This window comes from Nycticebus coucang, chromosome 12 (assembly GCF_027406575.1).
Source record: "Nycticebus coucang isolate mNycCou1 chromosome 12, mNycCou1.pri, whole genome shotgun sequence".
Taxonomy (NCBI): Eukaryota; Metazoa; Chordata; class Mammalia; order Primates; family Lorisidae; genus Nycticebus; species Nycticebus coucang.
Window position 1 is genome coordinate 67851331 of NC_069791.1, and position 22380 is coordinate 67873710.

Sequence of the window (22380 nt, forward strand, 5' to 3'; positions counted from 1 at the left end):
AATATAGCCAGATGTTGTGGCGGGCGCCTGTAGTACCAGCTACTTGGGAGGCTGAGGCAAGAGAATCTCTTGAACTGAAGAGTTTGAGGTTACTGTGAGCTGTGCGACACAGTGAGACTGTCTCAAAAACAAACAAACAAAAAGCTTATAAAATAAAAATGTAAAGTATTTTTGCATAGCTATACTAAGTATTTGTGTTTTAAACTGTTATCCTGAGTCAAATTTTTTTTAAAAATCAAGTTTATAAAGCAAAGAGTTATAGTAAGCTAAAGCTAATTTATTACTGAAGATTTTTTTTATAAATTTAGCATAGTATAAGAGTACAGTGTTTATTATAAAGTTTATAGCAGTGTATAGAAACGTCCTAGGCAACCCACCACTCACTCACTGACTCATTCAGAGCTATGCTGTATCTTGCGAGCTCCATTCATGGTAAATGCCCTATACAGGTATGCCATTTGTTATCTTTTATACTGTATTTTTACTGTGCCTTTTCTAGGTTTAGATAGCTTATCAGGCGTCCTCAAACTTTTTAAACAGGGGGCCAGTTCACTGTCCCTCAGACCGTTGGAGGGCCAAACTATAATTTAAAAAAAAAAAAACTATGAACAAATTCCTATGCACACTGCACATATCTTATTTTGAAGTAAAAAAACAAAACGGGAACAAATACAATCACACTGCCTCATGTGGCCCGCGGGCCGCAGTTTGAGGACCCCTGGTTTAGATACACAAATACTTACTGTTGTGTTTCCACTGCCTATAGTACTCAGCACAGTACCATACTGAAGAGGTTTGTGAGAATACACTCTAGGATGTTTGCACAATGACAAAATCCTCCCACAATGCATTTAGGGGATGGAATAGACTGCAGTGGTTCTCAACCTTCCTAATGCCATGACCCTTTAATACAGTTCCCCATGTTGTGGTGACCCCCAACCATAAAATTATTTTCGTTGCAACTTCATAACTGTAATTTGCTACTGTTATTGAATCACAATGTAAATATCTGATATGCAGGATGCATTTAGGCGACCCCTGTGAAAGGGTCGTTTGACCTCCAAAGCGGTCACAACCCACAGGTTGAGAACTGCTGGTACGGAGGATACTCAGAATGTATTCTCATCATTGAGGCATAACTGTGTTTGCTCCTTGGTAGAACTGAGACCCTTGCCTTATAACCTTAGTACAATTTCACACATTTGGTTCATCATTAAAAAGATTAAATGAGACAGTGCTTGGTATCAAATTTAAAAAGTATGCCAACAACATCCCTAAACAGAAAATAGGCTATGTGGAAGAAGAAAACATCAACTTGAGTTCATCGAGTTTTCATGGACTCAGTCCCATATACTAAATTTTTTTTCTTCTGAAAAGGTAAATAAACATAATCTTCATATTATGTTATCAAATCATTCCAGGATTCAAAACATTCATTATGACTTCTACAGAGTTAAAATGCTGACACATCCATAGACACTACTTTTTCCTACTATGCAGTTCACTTCCCTCTAACTTATTCTTATTTTACCTGGTTTCATCTGTCGAGCCTTTCACTGTGTTGTTAAGTTTGAAGGTCTCTAAGATTTTGTCTTCTGGGAGAGATGGCAAAAGAGCAGGCATCAACTACAATAAAAAACAAAGATATGTCAACTCTAGCAGCCAATGCCATGCCTTCTGAAATCACAAGGGAAATGCCATAAGAGAGACCCAAAGCAAAACCACACCCCTTTACCCCACCTCACCTTTCCAGGAAGACCATTTGCCTTAGAAAAGGGATTTTCTGAGTGCAAAGCAGGCTGGACTTGGCAATCGGCACCATCAAATGGCAGACCGTTTTCTTTCAGGTCACTGTCTGCACTGTTAGCACCATTTAGAGTAATAGGTTCTTGAAGCTCGTGTTGAGAGACCTCTTCATCTTCAGCACCTTGACTAGGAGCGAGTGAGTTTGAGATCACACCAACACCATTCTCCTTGCCTAGTCCCTTGGACTCCTCGTCAGAGTCTTCAGATGACTCGGCGCCGTAGGGAACCAATACGCTTGAGTTCAACTTAGACTTGCCATTCATCACAGGCTTGGAACAGGCTTCACTCAGGGTAGTTGTTTTTGTTACTTTGCTGGAAATTGACATCGTAGATGCAGTCGAGGTAGATGGTATTGCAGAAGAATTGGTAATAGTAGAAGAGGGAACAGACTTGTTAGGGTTCTCCAAAGAATTGCTATGGAGATTAGGCTGAGATGGACCCTGGCGACCAGGCAACTTGTTGTGAATACTGATAGTAATCTTCTGTTTCTTGGGATGTTCTGGCGTAACAGAAGACCTGTTAACTGACCAGTTTTGAACAGAAGTTGAAGCATTAACAGGACTAGTCCTGTTGACGCTGGAATTTCCATTAGGACTTGATAGGGAACTGCTTGGTGTATCTTTCAATGGTCCAGTCCCATTTAAGTGAGGTGGATTCTGGAAGGAAGAAAACCACAGCCAAGATCAGAGCTCCAGAAACATGGTCCTAGAAATAGAATCCATTTTGGCTTATGTCCCTTTCCCATTTTGTCCTTCTCTTTTTGTAACTTGTAAGTTTCACATACCTACAATGCCTCCCTATTCTTTCATCTGTTCCTACCCATGTGTACCTTTCACAGGTCTCTTCTAGCAATTAATCAACAAACAGGGCACATATGCTTGTTACAATACAACCATGAGATCAAATTCTCTCTGTTCTAAATATGACAGGCATAAGCAGGCGTCTTTGAGCATGAAGTCACATATGTTCTCCTTGGTTGGGTTTCTTGGGAGCCCACTACTATACAGAAGGAAGTGCTAGGAAGCAGGCATCACCGCTGACCTTGGACCAAGGGAAGACAGTCATTTGGCTGAGTGTGGTGGCTTATGCCTGTAATCCTAGCATTCTGGGAGGCCAAGGCAGGTAGATTGCTAGAGCTCAGGAGTTCAAGACCAGCCTACGCAAGAACAGGACTCCATCTCTACTAAAAATAGAAAATTAGTAGGGAATGTGGGGCATGCCTGTAGTCTCAACTACTCAGGAGCTGAAACAGGAGGATCACTTGAGTCCAGGAGTTTGAGGTTGCTGTGAGCTAGGCTGACACCAATGCACTCTAGTTGTCTGGGCAACAGAGTGAAACTCTGGCTCCAAAAGAAAAAAAAAAAACTGAGTGAGGCTGCTTCAGGTACCATTCACTAAGACATCATCACCCCCACCACCACACGTCTCTAAATTTTATGCATGCAGTTCTTTTGCTCAGGTTCCCATTACTACTGCCACCTTCCCATGGTGGCCTAGGAATGAAAGCTGGTTTACAGATGACCTGTTTGACTTTCACAACGTTTTCTCAAATATCTGAATTAGCTGCTATCTTAACAATGGAAAATTTCATGATAAAAACAAATCAGATTCTGGCTGGATGTGGTGGCTCCTGCCTGTAATCCTAGCACTCTGGGAGGCCGAGGATGGTGGATTGCCCTGAGCTCAAGAGTTCGAGACCAGCCTGAGCCAGAGTGAGATCCCATCTCTACAAAAAAAAGCCAGGCATTGTGGCAGGCACTATAGTCCCAGCCACTTGGGTGGCTAAGGCAAGGGAATCGCTTGAGCCCAAAAGTTGGAGGTTGCTGTGAGCTCTGATGCCACAGCACTCTACTGAGAGCCACAAAGTGAGACTCTGTCTCAAATAAATAAATAAAATTAAAAAAAGAAAATTAAAAACTTCAAACTAAAACAACTGAATACAAAATTCAAACAAAACAAAACAAAAAACAAATCAAACTGTCAGAAAATCAATGACAGCCACCCCTTTCCACAGGGCATGTGCTCTCTGGTACATCAGCACCCTAATGTCACTCTGAAGTAGAGACCAACTCCAGCCCACTGCCTTCCCAGGTCGTAAAGGCATTTGATTCCTACTATAATTCAAATACTATCTGATGTCCATTAATAAAAAGGCATACAAGTAGACAATGTGTATAATTTTGAAAAGTTATAAAGATATTAAGATACTTCGGCACAAATCATGCAGACTGCTGGATTCAATTGCCCACAAAAGTTTGACTAGAGCAAGGCCCCTACTAGAACACTGGGCTTCCTGTGATACAGGCTTACTACCGGTCCACCCCCATGACTGTCAAGGAGTATGATCAAGCCAGACAGACAGCAGCCAGAAAACGCTCCACTCCTGAAATGACTGAATGAATGTAATGGAAGTGGCCTTGTGAACAAATCTCTTTCTTGGAGCCCAGGATGAGTTAGGAATATCCCAAACGTTTAACCCTTTGTGTAGAATGAAAGTCCAAAATGCGAACTAAAGTTTACATACACTTATAACCCAGACTTCCCTCTTGATCATCTACTCTACTCTGTATTTGAAATACTTTAAAAGGCTTAAATAAACTTTTTCACGAGAAATCCAGTTGCATATGAGGATGTTGCAACTACAACAATGTTAACTTCAGAATTTAAAGGATATATTTTAAAAATTAACATAAAGATTATATTCTTTCTTGAAGGTAACATGGAATGTTACCTTCATCACATGAGAGGGAAGCTGTGGTCCGATAAATCCTGCCGAGGCCTGCTTATTGTTACTGACAACCCGCTGACTGATCACTGGGCGGGGAGAGGACTGGCCAGGACTATGGGTGGAATGAGCAAGTTCGCTTCCATTTTTCACATCATGGGACCTGGACACAGGGAGAGTAATATTGATTAGATTGACAGCATTTCCTTAAAAGAGACTCTTTTACAAATTCAACAGCACTATAACCCTCAAGCAGAAAAGTGATGAAAAAATAGTTACTTTCATGTTACATTGTACAGAACTACACACATTCTCTCCTTTTGTTTAGGTTAATGTCAAGTACTCAGATGGGGGAAACAACAAAGTTAAATACTTTTATCTGGGTAAATAGTATTTTGTAACTGTGTATTCTAATGATCCTACTACTTGAAAAGTATTTATTTGTATTTTTCGAATTATAAAACATACCATTGTAGAAAATCTATAGTGTTCAGAAAAGTTAGAAACAGAACACTGTTCCTCAGCTGCTCCTCAGAGGCAGCTCCTTGTCTGATTTAGTCAATTACCTTCCATGCCTTACTCATATGGTAGTTTTCAATATCAGTGCTTAATATTCCAAACTGCTTTTCTTCCACATATATTCAGTACTTTCTCAAAATTAAAAAAAAAAAATGCTTCATAGAAATCACTCTTAAGCTGTGTAGTATTTCAATATTGGATAGGAACATTCTGCCACTGTTGGACAGATCTTAGGACATTCTTAATTTTTACCTATTAAAAAGAGACACATTGGAACACACATCAGATTTTTTTCCACAAATGGAATGAGCAAGTCAAGAGTATGCAGTCATAGTAAGACAGACACAAGCAGTGGTGCTGGCCCAGGCTTTAACCAGGAAGGTGACTGACTGGCTGTCCGTGCTCAGCCATTGGGAAGTGCCAGCTGGAGTCCCCTTCCTGAGGTTTCTACCCACTGACACCAGAGTGCTGGCCCATTGCATTTTTCACCAGCACCAGAAGCCACCCTCCTCAGCTATCACCTCTCCTTTACTCTGTACATTTCAGTGTTAATCTGCAAAAGAGCTGGAAACTAAAGCAAACTCAAAATCCACACTCAAAAACTGTCTTCCTCACTCTACAGGTACATGCCACAATTAATCTTTAAGCTGTTGTTTTATTAAAAAATAACTAATATTAAATTTTTTTTCTTGGCTCAGTGCCCATGCTCAGTGGTTAGGGCACTGGCCACGTACACTGAGATTGGCGGGTTCGAACTCAGCCCGGGCCAGCTAAACAACAATGACAACTGCAACAAAAAAATAGCCAGGCATTGTGTTAGGCGCCTGTAGTCCCAGGTACTTAGGAGGCTAAAGCAAGAGGATTTCCCAGGCCCAAGAGTTTGAGGTTGCTGTGAGCTAAGATGCCATAGAACTCTACTGAGGGCAAGATAGTGAGATTCTGTCTAAAAAAAATATATACTTTAGACAGAATCTAAAGTATATTTTAGATTCTGGGGGGAAATAGGATCTCACTATGTTGCTCAGGCTGATCTCAAACTCCTGATCCTCCCACCTTGGCCTCCCAAAGTGCTGAAATTATAAGCATGAGCTACCATCATGCCCAGCAATGGATTTCAATATATTGGTAATAGAAGAAATGAAATAACAGAAAATATGGCAATCTGCTTTCATGTCAATACCTGATATAAAAGAGCACATAGGCTTGTTGACTAAGTACCGATCTAATATCACTGGTGGATACGATGGAGTCATTCATTTGATACCAGAGGCCATTGCTAGCCTGCAAAAGAGAGCCATTAAAAGAGAAATAAGAGATTTAATTAAAGAAACATGGAACACAGTCAAAAATATAAAAAAAGAGGGACATTCACATATTTGCTGTAAAGGTCCCAGCTTTCCTCACAAAAATATAAGTGCTGTATCACAGCAATAGCTATTTGCGAATTCTGGACAGCTTACTTTGATGTAGCAGAAGTAATGTCCTGCATGGCAATTAAAACCAGTATGCACCAGCACTGCATACAAGACATAGATAATTGGCTCTCCATTTGGTTGAGACATGTATGGCCGAATATCAAGATACTCAGGGTACTTTACATCCTAAACAGAAATGGAAAAAGAAGGGAAAAAATGTCATCTCTGAGGGCATAGACTATTCTGCATATTCAAATAAGGGTATTTAGAGAATCCTAACAGGAGATCTGTAAGACACTACACGCTGTTATTCCAGCAGAAACCTAACACATTCTACCATCTTTCAAAGTACATGATTACCTGAATCTAAGTGTATTTAAGGCCACCCACTGCAATTTCTATTTCCTCTAAACAGTAAGAATCTACGTTTATATTAAGAAAATTGTTTAAATCCATCAAAGGAGATAGGAACAGCATGATAACCCTAGTGTTTTTTCAATCTTTTTTAATCTCACGGCACACTTGAACCTACAGTTAAATGTCCACAGTATACTTTAATTATGTTCGTCAAAATAAATAATAAAAAAAGGAATATACTTACTGTGCTTTGGACTTCTTTCAAAAATAATTCAACTAATGATCTTTAAAAATTTTTTTTTGTATTTTCTTTTTTTTTTATTTCAGGTTAATTTGAGGGTTTAAAGAATTAGGTCCCAGTGTTTGCATTTGCTAGGTACAGACCCTGTTGTAGTTACCTTCCGCCCCAGGAGTTGTGCCACATACCACCACACGGTGCCCAGTAAGTGGGAGCACACCAATCCCTCTTTCTCCTCCCCTCACCCGCCCTACATGCTCTTCCATTCTTGTGATACTTTATTAAGAAGAATGTGTTTCAACTACATCCAGGTTAATACAAAAGACATAAGGTTTCCATCTTTTTATGACTGAATAGTATTCCATGGTATACATATACCACAGCTTGTTAACCCATTCCTGGGTTGATGGGCACTTAGGTTGTTTTCACATCTTGGTGATTGTAAACTGAGCTGCACTAAACAATCCAATGCAAATGTCCTTATGATAAAAAAATGATGTGTTTTCTTCTGGGTAGATGCTAGTAATGGGATTGCAGAATCAAATGGAAGGTCTATTTTGAATTCTTTGAGATGAATTCTCCATACTTCTTTCCAAAGAGACTCATTTAGTTTGCAGTCTCACCAACAATGTAAAAGTGCTCCCTTCTTACCACATCTGCGCCAGCATCTGTAGCTTTGGGACTTTGTGATAAGGGCTTGATCTTCAAAAATTTTCCCATACACTTAAGATATTCTCATGGCACACCAGCTGAAAATTACTGCTGTAGAGATTGGTCATCACTTACTTTTATTTTTTAATAATTCAAGAATGGATTATTTCCCTTGCAATCAAATTTTTGACTATTTTCAATCTCAGAAAGCAGAAAGGAAATGGGAAAATTCAAGTCCTGGACTTCAAGTCATAGCAGTGAGCCATGATGGCACCACTGTACTCCAGGCTGGCTGATGAGCAAGACCTCATCTCTAAATAACTAAAAAAAAAAAAAAAAAAAAAAACCCAAACAAACAAAAGAGAAAATAGGAAAATTCAGTGAACTACCAATCATAAAAACAAATGAACAAATAAAAACACAAACTCTAATGAAAATGTGACATCATCTAGCAGGGAAGTACTCTTTAGATTTTAAATAATACAAGTTTTCTGTGTACCCCCCCACCATCATTACCTTGGATACTAAAAATTGGACTATGAAGCTAAATGCAGACAACAGTTACTAATTTTATCGTTAGAAAGTCTAGGTAGCTAAGGATATAATAAAAACACATACACTCATTAACTGCACATAACAAACTACTGGCTTTATTCTTACACCTTTTTTTCCTGCTATTAAATGCTGGAAGAACTTTGCCAGTCAATAAAAAATTGTTTAGTTAGGTTGTTTATGACCCTTAATAGCTACTGACGTGCCTTCCAAGGATCAACATAAAAGGTTAACAATAACATCATCTACATACCTTAGCAATTTTTCCGCCAGTAAAATTTGCAAAACGTTTCAGAGAAAGTGTAAGAACATTAGAGGATCTATGTATAGTGAATCTCTTTGAAGCTGTAACCATCTTTTTACACCTTGAAATAAACAGAAACAAAACTTTCAGGAGATTAATACATATATTTTCTTGGTACTTAGTCTTTCTCTTATTATTTCTTTTTTTTAGAGACACAGTCTCACTTTATCGCCCTCAGTAGAGTGCTATGGCATCACAGCTCACAGCAACCTCAAACTCCTGGGCTTAGGCGACTCTTTGCCTCAGTCTCCTGAGTAGCTGGGACTATAGGCGCCTGCCACAATGTCCAGCTGTTTTCTTTTTTTTTTGTGGTTTTTGGCCAGGGCTGGGTTTGAACCCGGCACCTCCGGCATATGGGACCGGCGCTCTACTCCTTGAGCTACAGGCGCCTCCTCCAGCTGTTTTCTTGTTGCAGTTTGGCTGGGGCCAGGTTCGAACCCACCACCCTTGGTATATGGGGCCAGCGCCCTACTCACTGAGCCACAGGTGCTGCCCTCTTATTTCTTTTAAACATTCTAAATTAAGTTCCTAAAAGGGGGACTCTAGATAAGAAACAAATATATGGAACCGGGCTTTGTAAAATAGGCTCTCTTGACTTCATGGGGAAACAAATTAATGAACAATCAAAATGAGAGGTATTCAGAAGACACTACCCCAACCCCCAGATACATACCATAAAAGAAACATCCTTAACTATCCTGGGAGAAAATGACTCCTTACTCTATCCAAACCCTTTCACAATAGGAAAGTCGAGGAAAATGTTGCTCAGCAGACATGCCATCCTGAGCTGCACTTATAAAGCAATACTAATGCATGGTGTGTGAACCACCTTACCTCTCTCTCTTCCCATCAACTCCTACCAGTAATGACCTATCAGTTGCCCAAAGGCACAGAGTTGTACATCTTGAAAGTGTAAACATTGAGATTCTACAGGCTCCGCCTTTGGAAGATAGAGACCCAGTGACTTCCCAGTTGGTATAAGAAGTTAAAGGCAACCCAGAGGGGACATTCTGACACACCACACTCTTTCACATCAAGCTTCCCTGCCATCCCCACTGAGCAGATAGCAGCAAAAACCAGTAAGTCACCACCAATCATACTTGCTGCACTTGTATGCATTTTCTCCATCAAGCTGTTCTGGCTTCACAAATTGCTCCAATGCTTTGTTAACAGTCTGAGCAGCCTAGGAAGAGAAGCAGCATAAACACCACATTATCACATATGGCCATTTTGCTGAAAGAAGAGACAGAAAGAACAGAAGTCTCAAAGATATAAAAGCAAATTAGGAATTTTTATGTATAAAGACATATTTCCTTATTATGATGGTCATCTTTACACATCAAATTATTTCCCCTCCCATTAAAAAATAAGTAAACAAAAATACCTAAGGAGGCTACTCACCACAACTTTACTTAACACAGTATAAAACTAGAAGCAAACCAAAGCTACCAACAAGTATTTAGGCAAATAAATTATGGTATATCTGTTCATTGGACCACCACACAACTGCCCAAAGAACACAACTTATACAGAAAGGTCTCCAACCAGAATTAGCTGCAAACAGCAGGTGGCCAGACAGACATTAGGCATAATCTCATTTTTAGAAAAGTAACCAATATATTCTAAAGTAATGTATATTGAACTGTTAAAAAGAATTCTGAGGGATAGCATTTTATATATATCTGAAATATAGTAATTCTCATCTTTTTTTCCCACCCCACCCCCAGTATTTCTCATTTTTATCATAAACATGTATCTCACTGATAATAAGAAAAATGAAAGTGCAAGAAGAATAAACAAACTTAAAAAGTACAAGAAACAGGGCGGTGCTTGTGGCTCAGGGGAGTAGGGTGCTGGCCCCATATGCCGGAGGTGGCAGGTTCAAACCCAGCCCCAGCCAAAAACTGCAAAAAAAAAAAATAAAAAGAGAAGGGTTTTTTTTAAAAAAAAAAAAAAAAAAAGAAAGTACAAGAAACAAATAATGACTATGTTTGGCTAAGAGAGGCATCAGAATCTGGTTTTATTAAGATGTATCAAGTGAAAAGTCACAGGGTAGTAAGATTGTTCTAAGTTTTGTTTTTTTGTACTTTGTATATTTTTGAGGAAAGGGTCTCATTCTGTTGCCCGGGCTAGAGTATGGTGGCATCGTCATATCTCACTGCAACCTCAAACTTCTGGGTTCCAGCTATCCCCCTGCTTCAGCCTCCCAAATAGCTGGGACTACAGAGACCCGTCACAACACCCAGCTAATTTTTTCTATTTTTAGTAGAGATGGGGTTTTGCTCTTGCTCAGGTTGGTCCTAACTCCTGAGCTCAAGCAATCCTCCTGCTTTGGTCTCCCAGAGTGCTAGGATTACAGGATGAGCCACCACATCTGGCAGCATCCAACTGCTTTATAATTTTTTCATAATGCATCTATAAAGCTTGAATTATCACCTCCAAATAAAATCTTAGCATGTTAAATTGTGCAATTCATATTCTTTAACAAATGTAGTCTAACTTATAAATGAACTATAAATACAAAAGGTTAATATAAAATGACATTTTTTATAACAACCACCGTAACAATTACCAAATTTACCTTTATCTCCAATGTTATATCGAGATATGGGTCAAAAGTATCTGAAACGCCCTTGCAATTTAAACATTTGACTGAAATAAAAATAAAATGCAAAGGATAAGCAAAGTGCAATCATTACAGCAGCACCAACTAACAAAATGATGAAAGACAAGTACTATTTCCAAATTAAAAATTAAAGTATAATTTTTCTCCTATCAGATTGAGCAAAAACAGTTTTATTTATTTATTTATTTATTTATTTATTTATTTATTTGAGGCAGAGTCTTGCTATGTCACCCTTGGTAGAATGCTGTGGTGTCACAGCTCACAGCAACCTCAAATTCTTGGGCTTAAGTTATTCTCTTGCCTCAGTCTCCCAAGTAGCTGGGACTACAGGTGCCTGCCACCTGCCACAACACCAGGCTTTTTTTTTTAGAGACGGTGTCTCACTTTTGCTCAGGCTGGTCTCGAACTCATGAGCTCAGACAATCCACCTGCCTCGGCCTCCCAAGCGCTGGGATTACAGGTGCGAGCCACTGCACCTGACCAAATTTTTTTTTAAGTTTACTATACACAAGGTAAGTAAAAGTGTCATGAATTTAGCCCGTCAGATAACTGGTTGGAATATAAATTAGTATAACCTCTTAGAAAGACATGATTAAAACACAAACACTCTATTATCCAGAAATTCTCAGACTTAAGAATTTAAACTACATGTGTGCTTTTACATAAAGTAAGTATACATGGACGTTCAATGAAGCACTAATGGTAATAACAATGACTGCAACAAAATAGAAATAACCTAAGTATCCATCAGGAAGGGACTAAAATAAATGGAATGCTATTGAAACTATAAAAGACTTTGTTAAACCTATGTGTACTGTAATGCAAAAAGCTTGCTAATATTAAGAGAAAAATGAAAGCAATACACATATATGCTCTCAGTTTGTTCACATACAGGAAACTACTGGAAGGATATACTACAAATTGGTATAGGCGTTGCTTTTGAGAAGGAAGAGGAATCTGGAAAAGACATCTACTTTTCATTACTAACCCTTTCCTATTGTACTTTTTTTTTTAACCACATGCATATATCTCCTAATCAATTATTAAACAAAAGTTTACCTCTAGATCGTAGGTATCCTCCAAATATCTGACAAACGAATGTAGTGGCCTGGGTGTGTCTGTCTAATCTGAAAAAAAAAAAAATCAAACAGTAATAAGAGAGATGAGTTCTACAAAACCTACACAGATGCTATGACCAGATTTTAAAAGCATGTACAAGGCGGGGCATAGTGGCTCAAGACCAGCCTGAGCCAGAGTGAGACCTCGTCTCTAAAAATAGCTGGATGCTGTGGTGGGCACCTGGAGCCCCAGCTACTTGGGAGGCTGAGGCAAGAGAATTGCTTGAGCCCAAAAGTTTGAGGTTGCTGTGAGCTATGATGCCATGGCACTCTACCAAGGGTGACAAAGTGAGACTCTGTCTCAATAAAAAAAAAAGGAAAAAAAAAAAAGAGGCTGAGGCATGAAGATCTCTTAAGCCCCAGAGTTCAAGGCTGCAATGAGGTATGACTATATCACTGTAATCCAGCATAGGAGACAGAGCAAGACTGTCTCTTAAAAAAATAATAAAAACTGCCCAGCTTGCTCAGTCAGTTAGTAGAGCATGAAATTCTTAATCTCAGAGTCATGTAAAAATAGCTGGGTGTTGTGGTGGGCGTCTGTAGTCCCAGCTACTCAGGAGGCTGAGGCAAGAAAATCACTTGAGCCCAAGAGTTTGAGGTTGCAGTGAGCTTTGTTGCCACAGAACTCTACTGAGGGTGACAAAGTGAGACTCTGTCTCGAAAAAAAAAAAAGTATGTTTAGAACATAATAAGAATTCTTGCTTCTCAGCCTTTTGGCTAAGATCAAGTAGAAAAGAATAAGAATTTAAATCGGAGAGCCACAAAAAATAAAAAGATAGTATGTGGCAGGCAGAGAATAGCCCTGAGTGACCAGAACACAAGTGAGGGTTTGAGGAGTGGTAGGAAAAGAAGTAGAATAGGAGCTACGTTATAAAGGGACTTGAAGATCAAGGGAAAAATTTGGTCCCAAAGCACAAAAAAGACACCCTTAGCAGGAGAATGGCTTGAGAAGGCAGACTCCTTCAAGTCTGGGACCCTTCCCAGGCTTCCCAATGCTGGGGCAGTGGGAAGGCAAAGGTTTGCCAGGTGTGTTCAGCAACAAACAGGTTAGCACTTATCTAATTGTCTCCCCAATCGTCCTTTTAAGTCTGCATTTAAGTGTTAAGGAATAAGCTACAAGAATCAGTAACTAACCAGAAAGAGACAGAAGCAGGAAACAAACACAGATTTTCAAGGCTGGAAGTCAACAAAGAAAATGTCAGGCACAATTAAAAAGTGGCAGCAGCTAGTTGTAGATCTACAGAGGTACACTGATACTCAGAAATTAAATAAAAGCAAGACTACCGTTCATTTTCTGACATCTATAGTTCAACAAATTCAAACTATTATGGTAGGCATATCTTTTTAAATTTTAACCATTTTAAAATAATGCAAATCAACTGGGGAAGAGACAAAGCTAAAAGGTGAAATGAACATACATCTATGAACTTTCAACATAAAAGGCAAAACTGCCAGACACAGTGGCACAGGCCTATGTTCCCAGCTACTTAGGAAGCTGAGGAAGGAAGACCCCCCTGTGCCCAGGAGTTCAAGACCAGCCTGGCAATATAGCAAGACTCTGTCTAAAAAAAAAAAGGCAAAACTGAATTTTGATAACCAGAGATACAAAATGAAGAAATGACTTTATTGTACTTACTTATTGCTGCCATTTAAGCATGCTTTTTGCATAGCATCAACAGTGTACTGAAGAAATTCATGGGCATCTTCTTGGTTTCCAAAACGGAAATGTCTAGCTATACCTGTAAAATTTAAGTAGACACAAAGGCTTCATCATTACATATATGCCTATGATATACCCCCAAAATGTATCTTTTATCACAATTTCATGATTCGACCATATGTATCTGTGGATGTATGTACACACACACAGAGCAATGACATTTTCCTTAACAACAGATTTGAAAATATACTTATGCCTGCTATATACATATATACAAATAAATATGTGTATAAATAATCAACATCTGCCCTGCTTAAAATTATGACAGACTCCAATAATGTTTTAAAGACTTTTGCATTGTCTGTTGTGGACTATCAATGATGCCAAGAACCAACATAATACCTCCTTAATCTTCAGCAGCTTTTTAGGCAAAAGGATTATAATTTATCACTGTATAATTATGCACCCCACAATCATCCAGCTAGGCACTAGATTAAAAGTTAGAGATTTCTATTTTTATTTATTTATTGAGACAGAGTCTTACTCTGTTGCCCAGGCTAGTATGTTGTGGCCTCACAGCTCGAAGGCTCAAGTGATCCTCTTGCCTCAGTCTCCTGAGTAGCTGGGACTATAGGGACCTGCCACAACACCCAGCTAGTTAAAAGTTAAGGTTTTTAAAATCTGCATGCCTTTATTCCAACTCAATTAAGATAATATAAAAGTTTACTGGAAAAACACAGAAAATGCATAAGAAAATTTCACGAAATCTATTGGTTTAAAGTTTAAAAACAGAAAAAGTAAAATATACTCACAAATTTGTTAAGCTATGAATTTAAGTCTGTCTTTAAAAACACAATTCCAGCCTGATCAAGAGTGAGACCTCGTCTCTACTAAAAATAGAAAAACTAGCTCAGTGTTGTGGTTAGTGCCTGTAGTCCCGGCTACTTGGGAGGCTAAGGCAGGGAGATCACTTGAGGCCAAGAGTTTGAAGCTGCTGTGAGGCTAATGCCATGGCACTCTAGCCCAGGGCAACAGAATGAGACTCTGTCTCAAAAAAAAAAAAAAAAAAAAAAAGTACAATTAATTTTATTTTGACAATTCCTATCACTATGTATAATATTTACTCACCAAATTAAAACAAAGAAACCTGTGGAACAGTATCAAAGTCAATATTACTCAGCACAGAAATCCAAAATACCTGGGGGAAAACACTGTAAAACTTACCAATTATTTTATTAACAGAGTTTAAAGTAATTTAAAATTTGCTTATATTAAGTTGAATAGTAGGCCAGGTGGGGTGGCTCACACATGTAATCCTAGCACTACCCCGTCTCTAAAAACAAAAAGGCTGGGAGCGGTAGCTCACACCTATAATCCCAGCACTCTGGGAGGCCAAGCTGGTTGTATTGCTTGAGCTCAAAGGATGGAGACCAACCTGAGCAAGGGCAAGACCTCGTCTCTAAAAATAGCTGGGCGTTATGGTGGGCACCTGTAGTCCCAGCTACTCAGGAGGCTGAGGCAAGAAGAAATACTTTAGCCCAAGAGTTTAAGGTTGCTGGGAGCAAAGGTGGCAAAGTGAGATTCTGCCTCAAAAACAAAAACAAAAACGAACAGTTCAGTACTGTTTTCATTATTGTCATCTTTTTTGTTACAGTTTCAAAATGAGTTCATACAGAAAATGTTTTACTAAAAATTTATTAATTACAGATGTAATCTATGTATGACAAAATACATTGTTTTATAACAAGCAAAGGGTTCATTTTTTTAACCAGTTAGACCATTAAGACTAATAGTTAGCTAAAAAATATTAATGTAAGATACTATAGTTAATACTTACGCCGCATCTCATTGATGACAAACATTGGTTTAATAACATCCCCAGGATTACTGAGTGCCTGGGTAATATGTGCCTGCATTATACACATCATACAAAATCCTTCTGCATGACCTTAAAGAAAACAGATGATGATCATCCAAATTAGCAACATACAACTGTATACACACATCAAGGTAAATTATAATAAAGGGCACACACCTGAAATGAAATAATAACAGCAACTATGTGTGTGCACTGGTTACTATCTACTTTATTTTCATTTAGTTCTCTAATGAACCTAGGAGTTAAGCATATAGTGGCTTTATTTTACAAGAAAAGAAAAAGGCTCAGAGAGTAAAAAATTTGCCCACTATCAGAGTTATGTGGCAGGCACATAATCAGACTCAAATCATATCTTTTGTAATTTCAAGGTCTGTGCTCTTAACTACTCTCTATATTGGAAAAAACAAGACCCCCCCCCGCCCACCCCATACTATAATTTGTCTCAAATACTAAAAGAATGTCTCCCACAGCAAGGTTAGAAATCTCTTGGCCATGGATGGTGGTCTCTACCACATATTTTTTTTAACAACTTTTAGAAAATATAAAAATCATTCTCAACTCACACGAAGAGGTGCCACTGGCATCTAAGGGGCAGAGGTCAGGTGTGCTACCAAATATCCTACAAAACACAAGATGGCCCCTCATGACAAGTAATTACCCAGACCCAAATGTTAATATGGGTACTGAAGATGAGAAACTACCTTGGACTTCACACCTACCTAATAAAGCTTAAAACTCCTTGAAAAGATCAAACTGTTTCCAATTAACTACATGCCACAATAAATCTCAAAAATACTACAGGGAATAAAAAAAAATTCCAGCACCAAACAACATAAAGTTCACAATGTCTAACATTCAATGAAAGACTATTAAGGCATGTAAGGATGACAGAAAATAAACAGAAACAGACTCAGAAATGACATAGATAATAGAATCAAAAGACAATGCCATGAGCAGCGCCTTGGGTGGATCAGTGGGTAGGGTGCCGACCCCATATGTAGAGGGTGGTGTGTTTGAACCCAGCCCCGACCAAACTGCAACAAAAAAATAGCCGGGCATTGTGGTAGGCACCTGTAGTCCCAGCTACTAGGGAGGCTGAGGCAAGAGAATTGCCTAAGCCCAGGAGTTGGGAGGTTGCTGCGAGCTGTGATGACAGCACTCTACGAAGGATGATAAAGTGAGATTCTGCCAAAAAAAAAAAAGACAATGCCATTAAAAAAGATATTATAAATATGTTCATATGTTCAAAGAGGTGAAAAATACAAGGGCACATTAAGGAGAGACAGAAATAGTTTCAAATCTACTTTAACAGATGAACCAGAGAATATCTGAAATGAAAAATTTACTGAGTGGCATTAATAACATATTAGACGCCATAGAAGAAAAGATTAGTGAAGTTCAAGATAGTCATTATGGATAGGATATATCCATAATGAAACACAAAAGGGGAAAAAATCTCAAAATAACAGTATCAGTGAGCTGTTGGACAATTATGAGTTGTCCCTAATGTACACACAATTGGAGTCCGAAGGTGAAGGGACAAATATTTCAAGAAATAATAATTATCCTACTCATGCCTATAATCCTGCCACTCTGGGAGGCCAAGATGGGTGGACTGCCTAGGCTCACAGGTTCGAGACCAGACTAAGCCAGAGCAAGACCCCATCTATAAAAATAGCTGGGTATTATGGCAGGTGCCTGTAGTCTCAGCTACTCAGGAGGCTGAGGCAAGCAAATCGCCTTAGCCCAAGACTTCGAGGTTGCTGTGAGCTACAACGCCATGACACTCTACTGAGGGCGACAAAGTGAGACTGTACCCCCCCACCAAAAGAAAGTAAACTGCAACAAATTAAAATGCATACAATAGACCAGGTGTGTTGGCTCATGCCTCTGGGAGGCCAAGACCAGTCTGAGCTAAAGCAAGAACCCTATCTCTAAAAATAGCTGGCCATTGTAGTCCTAGCTACTTGGGAGGCTGCGGCAAGAAGACTGCTTGAGCTCAAGAGTTTGGGGTTGCTATAAGCTATGACACCACAGCACTCCATCAACGGCAACAAAGTGAGATTCTGTCTTAAAATAAAAATAAAATAAAATAAATAAATAATTGCGAGGACAATTACAGTATTTTGAACCAAATAAAAATTAAGACATGGCCTGCGGGGTGGCGCCTGTGGCTCAGTGAGTAGGGCGCCAGCTCCATATACCGAGGGTGGCGTGTTCAAACCCAGCCCCGGCTGAACTGCAACCAAAAAATAGCTGGGCGTTGTGGCAGGCACCTGTAGTCCCAGCTGCTCGGGAGGCTGAGGCAGGAGAATCACGGAAGCCCAAGAGCTAGAGGTTGCTGTGAGTCCTGTGACATCATGGCACTCTACCGAAGACAGTAAAGTGAGACTCTGTCTCTACAAAAAAAAAAAAAAAAAGACATGGCCTGGGCATAGTGGCTCACCCCTGTAATCCCAGCACTATGGAAGGCCAAGACATGTAGATTACCTGAGCTCAGGAGTTCAACACCAGCCTGTGCAAGAGCCAGATCTCTGCCCCATCTGTACTAAAAACAGAATAGGTAAACTAGCCAGAGGTTGTGGCAGGTCCCTTAGTCCCAGCTACTTGGGAGGCTTGAGGCAAAAGAATCACTTGAGACGAAGAGTTTGAGGTTGCTGTGAGCTATGACGCCATTGTACTCTACAGTGGGCAACAAAGTGAGACTCTGCCTCAAAAATAAATAAATAAACAATATAAAAATAGAAAAATTAGGCAGGTGTCTTTTGAGGGGGCACCTGTAGTCCAGCCACAGGTGAGGCTGAGACAGGAAGATAGCTTAAACCCACGAGTTTGAGGTTGCTGTGAGGTAAGCTGATGCCATGATACTCCAGTCTGGGCAACAGAGAAAAATTGTTTCCGCCCCTCCATCCCCCCAAAAATTAACATATGACATATCAACATGTCTGAGATGAAACTAACGCAACACTTACAGGGAAACTGATAGCATTTAAAATTTATATTGGAAAAGAAAGAGTATCTTTTTTTTTTGAGACAGAGTCTTACTGTGTTCCTCTAGGTAGAGTGCCATGGTGTCATAGCTCATGGCAACCTCAAACTCTTAGGCCTGGGAAATCCTCTTGCCTCAGCCTCCCGAGTAGCTGGAACTATAGACGCCTGCTGTAACACCTGGCTACTTTTTCTATTTTTAGTAGAGATAGGGTCTCGCTATTGCTCAGGCTAGTCTCAAACTCCTGAGCTCAAGCAATCCACCTAGCCTCCCAGAGTACTAGGATTACAGGCCACTAGGCCTGGTCAAGGAGTGGTCAAGGAGTATCTCAAATTAAATAACCTACAATTCCAACTTAGAAACTAGAAAAGAGCACATCGAATCCAAAGCAAGCAGAAGAAAAGGAATAACAGAATTAGTGACATATGTAAATGAAACAAAAAGCAGATTAACAATCAAACCAGAGCTAGTTCTTTGAGAAGATCAGTATGATTTTAAAAACATCTGTCAGATCGATCAGGACAAAAGAAAGGAGACACAAACAATCCCAGGAATGACAGACAGGAAATCACTACAAACCTGAACGGAATTAGAAGGAAAATAAGAAAACAAAATGAACAGGTTCACGCCAATATATTCAAAAACTAAGACAAGTTCTTAGAAAGAGATACTCCCTGAATAAAAAGTAGCTAACCTGAATAGCTTCATAATTACTAAAGAAATTAATTATACAGTTTAACACCTGCCTGTGAGAAACTCTGAAGCCCATATGGTTTATGAAATCTACCAAACATTAAGAAAGAAATAACATCTATGCTGCACAAACTCTACCAAGAAACAGAAGAAAATATATCCCAACACAGTCCATGATGCCACCATTACCCTAATGCAAAAACAAAAGACATTATAAGAAACTACAGACTAATAAAACTCAAGCTATTAAAATTATTTTATAATTTTTAGCAAATCAATGCCAATAATACACAGAAAAGATAATGCATCATAACCAATTGTGGTTCATCTCAGGAATGGAAGGTTGCTTTAACATTCAATTGGAATAAAAGACATCTGTGAAAAACCTATAGCTAACACCATACATAAAGGTGAAAGACATCGTCTTTTTCCCCGAAGAATAAGAAAACAGCGCCCGGCAATTTGTGTGTGTCTACTCACATCTGTTTAATATTGCAAAGGAGCTGTTAGTCAGTGCAAAACAGCAAGAAAAATAAAGAGCATACAGAGACTGGAAATGTAGAAGTAAAATTATCTTTATTCACAGATCACATGATTATCTCCATAAAATCTTAAGAAATCATTTCTAGGCTGGGTGCAGTGGCTTACACCTTAATCCTAGCACTCTGGGAGACTCATGAGGCAAGTGGATTGCTTGGGTTCAGGAGTTCAAGACCAGTCTGAGCAAGAGCCACACCCCATCTCTACTAAACATAGAAAAACTAGGAAGGTGTGGTAGCATGAGCCTGTAGTCCCAGCTACTTGAGAGGCTAAGGCAAAAGGTCTGCTTGAGCCACGGGGCTTGAGACTGCTGTGAGCTATAACCCCACGGCACTCTATCCAGGGCAACAGAATGAGACTTTTTCTCAAACAAACAAAAATAAATCTTTTTTTTTTTTTTTTTTTGTAGAGACAGAGTCTCACTTTATGGCCCTTGGTAGAGTGCCGTGGCGTCACACGGCTCACAGCAACCTCCAACTCCTGGGCTTAAGTGATTCTCTTGCCTCAGCCTCCCGAGTAGCTGGGACTACAGGCGCCCGCCACAACGCCCGGCTATTTTTTTGGTTGCAATTCAGCCGGGGCCGGGCTTGAACCCGCCACCCTCGGTATATGGGGCCGGCGCCCTACCGACTGAGCCACAGGCACCGCCCCCAAAATAAATCTTTTTAAAAGAAAAAATACTACTGGAATAAGTGAGTTATGCAAGGCTCACTTGCAAACTTGTATCAATTGCTCACAGTATCAATATCCCAAAATGTATTCTAACAACAGATGTATTCTAGTAATAAACAATAAGAAAGTGAAATTTAAAAAACAGTACCATTTATAATAGTTATCAAAAATATTTACTATGTAGGATACAACAAAAAAAACTATGTACACTGTATTTAGAAATGAAAACGATACAAGATCACTAAAAAAGCTAGGCGCAGAGACTCATTCCTATAATCCTAGCATTCTGGGAGGCCAAGGCAGGTGGATTGCCTGAGCTCACAGGTTAGAGATCAGCCTGAGCCAGAGTGAGACCTGGTCTCTAAAAATAGCTGGGCACTGTGGTGGGAACCTGTAGCCTGAGCTACTCAGGAGGCTGAAGCATGAGAATCACTTGAGCCCAAGAGTTTGAGGTTGCTGAGAGCTATGACACCATGGCACTCTACCAAGGGCAAAAGAGTGAGACTGCTGAAAAAAACCACTGCTGAAAGAAATTAAAGATAACCAAAATATTGCATTAAGGTACACAGCTATGATTTAATAATAAATAATAATAAAAAAAAAGATAACCAAAATAAATGGTGAGGTATACCATTGTATGTGGGTCAAAAGATAGTAGTATTTATTGGCAAGGTCAAGGCAGGAGGATTGCTTGAGTTCAGGAGTTTAAGACCAGCCTGAACAGGAAGGAGCAAGACCCTGTGTCTACTAAAAATAGAAAAAATTAGCCAGGTGTGCTGGCATATGCCTATACTCTCAGCTATGTAGGAGTCTGAGGTAAGAGAATCACTTGAGCCGAGGAATTTGAGGTTGCAGTGAGTTACAAGAATGCCACTGTACTCTAGCTGTGGCTGAGGTGACAGAAACTTTGTTTCAGGAGGAAAAAAAAAAGACAGTATTATTTAGATGTCAATTCACATAAAACTGAATTAGAGATTCAGGACAACCCCAATCAAAATTCTATGAAGCTTTTTTCATAGAAACAAAACAAACTGATTCCAGAATTCATTTAGAAATATAAATGACCATGAATGGCCAGAACAACTTTGAAAACAAGAACAAAGAGGACTTTTCTAATTTTAAAACTCTTAAATAGAACCTTTGTAGGTTGACCACCCAACCACCCAAAGAACTGTCAACAAACTGGGCAACATACAGAAAAGGTCAACATAAGGAACTAAACCAACTGTACTGATCTGTACACATGGTGCACGTCTGGTCTCTGAAGATTAGGTAAACTTAAGAAGACCCTATGTCTACTAAAAATAGAAAAACCAAAAAACAGAAAAACTAGCTGGGCATGGTGACACACATGGGAAGCTACTAGGGAGGCTGAGGCAAGAGAATTGCTCGAGTCCAACAGTTTGAGATTGCTGTGAGCTATTGATACCATGGCACTCTACCCAGGGCAACAGAGTGAAACTCTGTATCAAAAAATAAATCAATAAACATATACATACATACATAAATAAAGACCTACCCTTATCCAGAGGAGGGCAAGCCTAGTCAATTGATTTTTGATAAAGAACAAAGACAATTCAAAGGAACAAGGATTATCATTTCAATAAATGGTGCTTGAACAATTGGATATCTATAT

At 39.3% G+C, this 22380-nt stretch overlaps 1 protein-coding gene across 2 annotated transcripts in view; it reads right to left on the reverse strand.

The window, feature by feature from the left end:
• Positions 1-22380, reverse strand: part of USP42 (ubiquitin specific peptidase 42) — a 48679-nt gene that overhangs the window by 10689 nt on the left and 15610 nt on the right. For both annotated transcript variants that reach the window (XM_053554506.1, XM_053554505.1), the window contains 11 exons: positions 15809-15919; positions 13948-14050; positions 12253-12320; positions 11149-11219; positions 9668-9750; positions 8517-8628; positions 6511-6651; positions 6231-6331; positions 4538-4694; positions 1746-2462; positions 1532-1626 (listed from right to left, as the gene is read on the reverse strand). In XM_053554506.1, the coding sequence (XP_053410481.1) occupies positions 1532-1626; positions 1746-2462; positions 4538-4694; positions 6231-6331; positions 6511-6651; positions 8517-8628; positions 9668-9750; positions 11149-11219; positions 12253-12320; positions 13948-14050; positions 15809-15919 (1759 nt within the window). The remainder of the gene's footprint in view (positions 1-1531; positions 1627-1745; positions 2463-4537; positions 4695-6230; positions 6332-6510; positions 6652-8516; positions 8629-9667; positions 9751-11148; positions 11220-12252; positions 12321-13947; positions 14051-15808; positions 15920-22380) is intronic.